This window comes from Glycine max, chromosome 16 (genome assembly GCF_000004515.6).
Source record: "Glycine max cultivar Williams 82 chromosome 16, Glycine_max_v4.0, whole genome shotgun sequence".
In the NCBI taxonomy this organism is placed as follows: domain Eukaryota; kingdom Viridiplantae; phylum Streptophyta; class Magnoliopsida; order Fabales; family Fabaceae; genus Glycine; species Glycine max.
Window position 1 is genome coordinate 10,357,423 of NC_038252.2, and position 10,352 is coordinate 10,367,774.

Here is a 10,352-nt window from a genome sequence, read left to right on the forward strand (position 1 = left end):
TATCCATATTATTGTCAAATAAACAAAAATATTCATATTGTCTATGATTTCAATTAATTACTAGGTATAAATTGCATAACCTATAGTATAATTTTAGAAAAAAAAATATAATTGATGAATTGTGATTGAATATTAATATAAAATAGTTCTAATTATCATAAAAAAATTATATAAGTTATGATTTGTGATTAAATAATAGTTATTTTATTAAAAAAATTGAATGTAAAAAAATTTAGAACAAGTCAGGTACTTTCATTTAACAAACTACAAACTACGCACTAGACTCGCTTATGGAGAATGTTTGGTACCTACATTATATAAAAATGAATATGAATATGGAAACAGCCTTACAACCAATAGAGTTTTAAAAGTATTTTCAAACATACACTTACTTTTGGGAAGCAAAACAATCACCTCAGGAAAGAAGCGAGAGAAACCAAACTTAGTCAACAAGAGGACATGCTCCATGATTAAAATTGCTGCAAGTCCAGGCTCTATTTTCCAATTTCCCTCCTCATCATATAGCCATGCTAAAATAGCACAGTTGGTGCATATAGACATCAGTATAAGAAACTAAAAAATGAAAAATGTTCTCAAATTAGAGTTGTATACAAATCAAGTGTATAATTCATGGTGTAGATATCTTCCATATAGGTTTTTATTTGGTGAACATGTTTTCCAATTTATAATTAATATGAAGTGGATTATAAAAAATAATTGACAAGCACCTTCCAAAGTCTGTATATATAAATAAATACCTGAAATATGTTAAGCCAGACTCCTACTGTTGCAGCGGCACGAGGAACAGGCCGCCTCAAAATTACTAGCAGCTTCAATGCATCTGTCCTGATCTCCATAAGGTTGTTCTGATCAAGTAAGTTGTCAACGATGTAATATTTTATAAAAGCCCAAAATGAATTAAAGAGCATTTATAGCAATAGTGAAGGCAAGCAAAAGCAAGTGCAAAAAGGGAGGTAGATAAAAGCATTTATACCACAGCAGCAAAAGCAAATGCAGGTGGGAATGCGCAAGCAAACATCAAAATCATTCCAAACTGCAATGCCAATTCTAAGAAATCTGCAAAATAGGATAGGACAATGTCAGTCTTGGGACGCTTCTCAAACATGATGAGAAATCAAGCCTTTTTAGTTTAGAATGCCACACACATATGTATATCTAAATGCAACTACTTATATTCCATATGTTCAAGAATTAATTAAAATCATATACAATTTAAAAGTATAATGAATTTGGAAGTACCATCAAATAGCCATCTTCAAGCTCCTCACCAATGCTAGCAGAGTAAGAGGGGCTTCAGGTATTCTTTCTCTACTCTAGAAGTAAATTGGAACTTTTCTCTTGCTTCTCCTTTCTCATTCTTCTTGTGTCTTGAGAAATAAAAGATAAATTAGCTATTGTATATTGGTAACATGTAACATGGTTAACAAAATAAACCCAACATAGTCCATGTCCAAGGGGATGAAAAGGCTTACCGAACCCTGTACTTTTTATAGCTATACCTGAGATAAGGCAATGGATTTTCCACCAAGTTTTCCAACACCTGGAAAGATGTTTTCTTTTACTCCACTATTTTAAAGGAAAAGCCCCAAACTAAAGAAAGGGAGAAAAGTAGAAAAGTAACAGGTAAAGGAGAATGGAATAAATTAGCAGTAAATAATACACATTTACATAGCAGTAGGTGACTCAGTGAGAATAGATAATATAAAAAAGAGGAATCTTTGGAAAAGGATTAGCAAAACCAAGAGTAGCACACCATGAAAGCCAAAAAAGCCAATAATGTCTTCAAATCCACATCTCCTGGAACAAAGATGATCTTTGGTGTGCTTGAATTTGTGTATCCCTAGAGTGGAAGCATATATAGCAATTTCCTCAGGCAACACAAAGATGCCACCAAAAATTGAGCTCAAGCTGCTGGTTCAATGAATTCCAAAGATAAAGTTATTCATGAACCTTATGTGGTAATGACTAATGAACAAACACATAAGTAAAACACATGGATAGTTAAGATTGAAGCAACAAAAGAAATTTGTGATAACGGATGATGACTAAGTTAATTTAAAAAAAAATGCAAAACTTTCATGAAATTTGGGTTTCGGAAAACATTTAGAAATCTCACCTTTTTGCTCAGAACTCATGACCAAATTGATTCCATTTTAACTCCGAAGTCAAACTACTTCTTTAGAAAGTACATTCCATCCCGAAGTTCTAACTTCTCTCCTCAGAAACTAGACCAGACAAAAAGCTTTGTAGTTGCTGGAGTGACTTGTCATATGGGGAATCGACAATGCAAAACATATGCAACAATACAATCATGTAATCAATCTAACTGATTGGTCTATCTGTGTCCAAACATTTATATAGGTGATTAGGTGTAAAAAAAATTCAGGGGATACAAGACAAGCCATTCTTACCTTGAGAGTATTGTGAATTCCTTCATTAAATAGATTTCCCAGCCCCCATGTGAATGAAAGCCATCTTGCGACTCTGCAATGATTCCCTGTGTACAAAAAAACAGCGAGTAGTTACTTTCAACTTCACTTCTAAACTACAAACTTCTGCAATTTTAAACAAGAAAATTCACAACCATGAAATTTTATATAATAACATTTGAGGCTTAAGATTCTTTGCCTGACATGTGTCACTTACAAGTTGCCTCCATCGCATATAGATGGCCCCGAAGGAAATTTCATGGCAGACATGGGCACTAAACAAACTAAAGAGCATTGCCAAATTTCCACTGCCCCCAAGTACTTTCAACTCTTTATCAGATATTTGACACAAACCCCATGCGCTGGTTGGTTGGAATTAACATCAACAACGAATTTTATAATGAAATATCATCGCTGATAAGAACAAAGAAGAAAACACTATCTTTTCTTTTGTTGAAAATACATCAACAATACATGTACACGATAAGTCCACGACCACAATCCAAACTCTGATTTATTTATTCAATTTAATTAACAAAATAAAACAAAACAAAACACTTGTGGAAATATAAGATTGGCTTGTGGAATTTTATAACGTAGAAGGAAAAACCATAGCTTAAGATGTGTGCGCATTTAGAAGAATTGGTTATTAGATATTAGATGATACGAACAATCTTAGAATATGTTTCCACATTTAAAACATACCTAGAAACTAAAAATTCAATAACATATAATGAGTCAGAAATGTAATTAGGAGAAGTTGGCTAGCCTGTAAATCCATCTCTGCTTGCACTATGCTCCATCCCATTATAGGAACCAAGAGCAGCATGAAAGTCAATTATGCATTTAATATCATATTCCCTGCAACATGATAATTAGGCATATTTTTTTGTCAGAAGGAAAAACAAAGTTTCAATTGTGCAATAAACCTTGAAGATAATGCTGCAAAATCAAAAACTATTGTGCCCATGAAAATGCATTATCTAGAGCTTCAAGACTTCCTCCAATAAATGGACTCGGAGGATCAGGATTATAAGCAATCCACCACCCAACTGGTATCCTCACAGTATTTATTCCATGTTTATATAGAAATTTGAAATCCTCTATGGTGATAAAGCTATTTCTATGTCTTTTCAGTTACAACAATGAATAGGGAACACATTTGTATGTATTATTATGTATGTGATGGCATTCATGGATGCAAAAGATTTGCACAAACAAAATATATATAAGTTTCATGAAAGGAAGTTACAGAAAAATGTATGGAGACTTATTCCTATTCATCAAATGAATGACAAACTAAGTTGAATTCGCGTTCTTTCACACTTGGCTTGCTACAACCATTTTTACTCACAAATTTCATACTCACACAAAATCCACACATTTCCCTGATTTTTTTTTCCTTTTAAAAACAATCAAGCTAGCAATTAAAATCAGATAAGGTGACAATTGAATTCTTCTTCTCCATCAATTTTCACACAAACACACTGCTTGCCTATCAATTTTCATGCAAACATTCTAAACTAAACCTCAAGGTCTTAAAAAAAAGTCTGTTACTGCAATTTTAGCCAGAATGGCAAGGTTTTTCAAGGTTTATCGGCAATTTTCTGCAATATCAATAAAAGCAATGAAACCGCAACCTAGCAACGACGGAGGAACAAAACAATCCAAAAGTAGTAGAAGAAAACACAATTAACATTCATTTACCTAGCCAACGCAGGTCATTTCCGATCAGGCTAACCTTCTTTGAAAAAAGCCAAATCCAAACCATGCTTCTCTCGTGCCCTTTCATGCATTGTTCCAATCACAAACATGTTTGGTTCCCGAGAAAGTGAAAGAAGAAGAAAAGAAAAAAATGAGCATGTCACGCCAATGGTGTTATGCATGGAGACCTTAAGCCCGAGAATTTTCTCTTTGCAAATAAGAAGGAGAATTTTGTTCATTGACATTGGACTCTCCGTTTTTTTCAAACCAGGTATTGAGTGAGGGAGTGAGTTTCTTTGTTTTTATTTAGTTTTTTCTTTTTCTGTTTAGGTCTATAGAAGTTAATCTTTTTATTCATGTCATGGTTTTAAATTGCAGTTTTGGTGAGTCAGAAAACTTTTATATTACAAAAAAATATGATTGTGGTTGTATTGTAATGTGTCAAAAGACATTTAATGTGTCAAGAAAAATATTATCATTTAAATTTTTTATAAAAAATAATTTTTTTATATAATAAGAATAGTTTTACCTACACCAAGTAGCTGTAGGTATAAGTTTTTTGAAATTTTACCTACACTCACCATTTGTATGTAGAAGTCTTTATGATTTTACTTACACTAATTAATTGTAGGTATATGTTTTTTTTGGAATTTTACCCACACCAAGTGACTACAGGTGCAAGGAGATTTTACATACACTCACTATTTGTAGGTTGATTTTTTTATTATTGAGTTTTTCTTACACCAAGCAACTATAGGTACAAGTCTTTGATTTTACCTACCATAGGTATTCGTAGGTAAATGTTTTTCCTAGGTTTTACCTACACTAAATTAAACATGTAGGTAAAAGTGTTTGTAGGCATAGGTCATTTTTTTGTAGTGATTATATAATTAATAAAATTATCTAATAATTTATGTATGCATTTTTTTTATCATATTTTTCAATTTATCACTTTTTTTCCCTTTTTCACACCTCTCGTGCATTTATAATATATGTGTGTGAATTGACTTCATATGTAAGTTTGACTGCACAAAAAAATATGAATTTCATATATTAACAGGACATTAATGTTACTCATTAGACTACACTCAATGATCTTTGTGGTTTAAACTAAATTGTAGAATATATAACAAAAAGATAAAGAAGTTCTAGAAGATTCAATCTCTAATTTTTTTAATTCATAAATATCATTTACAAATTTCTGATCCTTGCATTTTGTTTTTTTATAGGTACTAGTAATTCAATTCTCATAAAAGAAAAAACGTATATAGAAAAGTCAAAAAATGTGTATGTCAAGGTAAAAGAGTTGATGCTTGGCATCCCAATATACAAATTACTATGATCAAGTACTCACTAAGATTTATCTATAACATAAAAATTAAGATTTGAAATAGTGATTTCATCACTTTAAATATACCAATTCTAACCTAAAGTTTTTAAATAGATGAATTGATTTAAAATTTAATTTAATTATATGAATTGAATATTTAATCCGTAAAACCTACCTAATACGGTGCAACTAACCAAATCTATTATTTTTTTATGAATTTTAAACAAATTTTAAACTTTTTATCCAAAACAACAAATTTTAAATGACTCAGTTATAGTATAACTTATACAAGTCAATTCTTTGGTCCTCCTTTGGGATTATTACAAGCAATGTGAGTGCTTGTTCTTGACATTTATTATCACTTCTATTTGTGCTTACATAGGAAAAGCTATCACCTACAGATTCCAAGTTAAGACCATATCAAAGGCATTTGAAAAATGGGGAATATGACATGGTGTGACACCCTCAACCCTTCACATATATACTAATAAAGGAATAAAAATTCAAATATTAATTAAAAGTATTTTTAAAACATTTTTAAATACAAGCCTTTCAAAGGGATAAAAGGCTCACATTCCCTTCCTTCTAAATCATATTCAAACTTGTCCAAATAAATAATAAAGTCATCTCGGCTCAAACAAGACCGTCTAAGCTTCATACAATTAATATAGAACCTATATCCTAATGTCACATCCTATCAGAGCATTGTGTTCTCGTGTCCTCTAGCATGAGGTTCTTCATAGTCATCAACCTATTCATCTGCTCCCCCGAACACAAAGTTCAAGATCATCACAGGATTCTAACACAAATAACACACAGGGAGCGAGTTATCACATTCCTAACTAATGGAGAGAAACAAGATAACATGTAGGTATAAATATCATATAAACAAAATACAACTTACTTAAGTATCACTCACATTATTTCACCACTTTGTCGCATAACATTACCTCGCAACACCACACATTTCATTTATTTTCACAACATTCACGTATTCAAGGATCAAAACACAATATCATCAAGTTAATCAATATCGATCAATACACAAGCGTTATGAAACATATACACTAAGACTCAATCCTATATGCAATGTGGTACCATGTCAGTGAAAAACCACGTTGGGCGCCTAGGAGTACATGACAAGACAAACCACACACTAGTAAGTCAGGTCACTCTCACTAGGTAAGATCATAGGGAGACCAGTCAGGGTCATAGTGTTTTGCGAGAATGCTCCAATCATATGAGATCAACATAGGCTTAAAGGAGCACTCAAACCAGGCGACCCCCAAGGCCTACACTCCGAAGAGTCCGTTAGGGTCTCTCCCTCCTGATTCAGGTCTAACCCAGAAAACATTTTAGCACATAGACTCTATCTATGAACTGTACAAAACACACAACTCCTTAATTGTTCTCAAAATAGTTTTAACTCGTCGCCCTTTACGGGTCTTAGCATTAACTCGTCGCCCTTAAAGGGACTTAGCATTAACTCGTTGTCCTTAAAGGATCTTAGCATTAACTCATCGCCCTTAAAGGGTCTTATAGTCGTGTGATTGTACAATCTATAGTTTACAACTCAATGCATACAACATCTCAATGCACACAACACCTCAATCACGTGCATATTTAGTTTATCACATACACTCGATCTCAATCACAATGGTATAATCTCAAAATAGCATGTTATCACACCTCATGAATCATATTCACTTTACCTATGAACTATGCAATACACACAACTACTCAATTATTTTCAAAATCATTTTAACTCGTCGCGCTTGTGATTAAAATCATCAGGTTCCCACAATGGATCCCATCACAATACTCATCGCGCAAAACTCGTCGCCCTTAAAGGGTCTTATAGTTGTGTGATTGCACAATTCATAACTCAACACAATACACATCTCAATATACATGTATTTCATCATTCATCACATGTTCAATTCACCACATACTCAAAATTTGAATCATCATTTCATATCCTCAATATAATAATTTATACAAAAGATTATCACAACCTGGGGACTAAAAACCCTCAAATAATATTACACAATTATATTAAAATCAAAGGTCAAAATATACAAATACCAAGAGCAGAATTTGTCAAGCAATTCTCATCAGAACAACAATATTTTATTTATAATAATAAAGGAAATTTTGCAATTTAATAAACATCCCAAAATAAACCCCAATTAAATTTTTTAAGGATCCCTACACATGTTCTCACTAACCCCCAATTGTGAATAACTCATCCTTTACCTCTAAGCGGGCTCACGTGTCTTTCGACAGTGATAGAGACATCTCTAACAAGTTCTTGAGATTTCTTTGGTTGCTCTGATAGGGTTCCCAGACGTTAGAGAGAATGAGAGGGGATTGAAGCCTCCATTTATACTATCTTCATGTGATTTATTTTTCTCCCTCCAAAAATATTATATCTCAAATCCCAACCGTGAAAGTGTGCACAATTGAATTTCAAACATCATATCCAAAGTTCATGAAAATCCAACGGTTAACAAAATCGGGATCATAGTTTTACTGAGACTATTTTGGGTTTCTGCACGAAAATAGAAAGCTACGGTGCGAAGGGTATTTCTCTTAGTTCCGACATGTTTTTGAAATTCCCAACGGTGAGAATGCTCAGAATTGGGTTTCGAACGTACTGCTAAAATTTCACAACGATCCAACGGTGAATGAATACGAGATCGTTATTTTTCTGAGACAAGTTTGGTGGGCTGCGGGAAAAAGAAAGGATTTTAGGGAGGAGGAGAGGGAAAACGAAATTGAAAGGATGAACAGTCGTAAAAGCTACTGTCTGACCTAACATATCGCTATTTATACCTAAGATACTCACAACCTATTATTTTATTTATTTTTATTATTTTATAAAAACAAACTTTATTTTATTTGTTATCAAATGCATATATAAAATACCTTTTTTATTTTCTCTCAAACTATTATTTTAATACACTTATTTCTCTTTATTTATTTGATTAAAAAAACCTTATCATAAAACTCTATTTATTTACAAATAACAACTCCTTTCAAATTAGTCTACGAAAAATGGGATGTTACACATGGCAAATTCAGAAAAATTGTGTGTAGAGCAGCGGCAATGCTAGGTAAATATTTCATTTTACTCTGTGTTTCCTTTGTTGGTTTCACTTGTAGGCTAGCATTATGTTGGAATAGGACACTCCATGATATGATTTAAAACTTGAACAACATAGGACATGAGATTAAAACATAGTACATATTGGTTCTACTAATAAGGGTGAAATAAGGGAAAATTGAATAGAATTTTTCTATGGGATTTCATCTTGTTCCTTTTTTGTGTACACATAAAATTCTACCTAAGGATGAAAGTAGATTATTTAGTGCTTCAAGTCCTACTAGAATGCCTTCATTTTCATCAAATGCCAACTACTCATGGAAGACAAGAATCATACTCAACATTGATAGTTCACTACTATAAAAAAGCTTTTCTAAGACGGTTAAAAAGGGATACAACGAGGATCATTGATCATCATTGTATCCAACGTCGTGGAAGGTTAAACATTTCAACGACGGGTCAAAAACCACCGTCTTAGAAAGGGATCCACACTACTAAAAAAATCGCATTTTACGTCGCTCCTTCTACGACGGTTCCATGAAACCGTCGTAGAAAGTGTAGCTGTGGCATTCCGTAATTAACATACAAGGAAACAACGTCGCTTTCCAGAAACCCGTCGTTGTAGAATACACAATGGCAAAGATGTAATTCCCGATAACCATACAATGATGGTCTTGCCAAAGAAACCGTTTTTGTATGGTTAGTAGCTTCACGTGGTGGACACGTGATATTCGTCAATGGTAAACAACGACGGTCTCCCCCACAAAACCATCGTAATAAAATAGGTCATTTCACATGCTTTACATGTGCTTTTGGTGACTCACATACAAAGACAGTCCTTTCCAAAGACCCGTTTTTGTATGATTAGGGATTTCACGTGGTGGACACGTGATATTCGTGAGTAGTAAACAACGACGGTCTCCCTCTAGAACCATCGTAGTAAATGTAATCACGTGGTTTACACGTGTTTTTTGTGAGTCACATACAAAGACGGTCCTTTCGAGAGATCCATCTTTGTATGCCTATGGGTTTGACGTGCAGTGAAAAACGACGGTCTCCTACCTAGAACCGTCGTAGTAAGTTGATTTGTTTCATGTGGTTTACACGTGCTTGTGCTGAGTCACATACAAAGACGGTTCTTTCTTGGGAGTCGTCTTTGTATGGTTAGTTTCACGTGCCAGACGACGACGGTCTCGACGTGACAACCGTCGTAGAATGGTTTTTGTCCCACCCTTACAAAGACAGTCTCCACGTGGTACTCGTCTTAGTATAGGTACTCGTTTTGCTAGCGACACATGTTTATCCTCATTAAGTTACAAAGATGAGTTTATTTGAGAACCGTCGTTGTATCCTCATAGGTACCACATGTCGTGCACGTGATATTCATTTCATCTTCTATTTGGCGTGTTTACGCATATGAGAACTTCATTAGTACTCCATCTAACCTCAATATCTGCCCTAGGCCATAACTAACAACTTTGATCATCTCCCCTAGCTAAGAACTCCCTCTCAGACGTTTGGTCTGCGGGTTGCTCCTCCGAGGGTTTATTTGGTTAGAAGTCCCTCTGTGGTGGCTTGCATTTCCAGTGGGCTTTGAGAAGGCTGAGAACGATTTTAGGTAATGTACTTTACCTGCATTTGCATTGAATGGCCTTGATGTATGCTTATATATATTGGTTGATTCATTCATTCATATTTCATTTGTTGTTAGTGCTATTTGTGTGTCAAGGGTGGTCATGGGTCTGCTACTCCTCCGCACGAC

The 10,352-nt window shown here is 33.9% G+C and overlaps 1 protein-coding gene across 1 annotated transcript; it reads right to left on the reverse strand.

Moving 5' to 3' along the window:
• Nucleotides 1–255: 255 nt before the first annotated feature.
• Nucleotides 256–1,318, reverse strand: LOC102669522 (anoctamin-like protein At1g73020). The gene is made up of 4 exons (XM_006599090.3): nt 1,261–1,318; nt 995–1,077; nt 759–866; nt 256–573 (listed from the first exon to the last, which is right to left on the reverse strand). The coding sequence occupies exons 2-4, from the start codon at nt 1,046–1,048 to the stop codon at nt 289–291; spliced, it is 447 nt and encodes a 148-aa protein (XP_006599153.1). The 5' UTR covers nt 1,049–1,077; nt 1,261–1,318; the 3' UTR covers nt 256–288.
• Nucleotides 1,319–10,352: the final 9,034 nt, after the last annotated feature.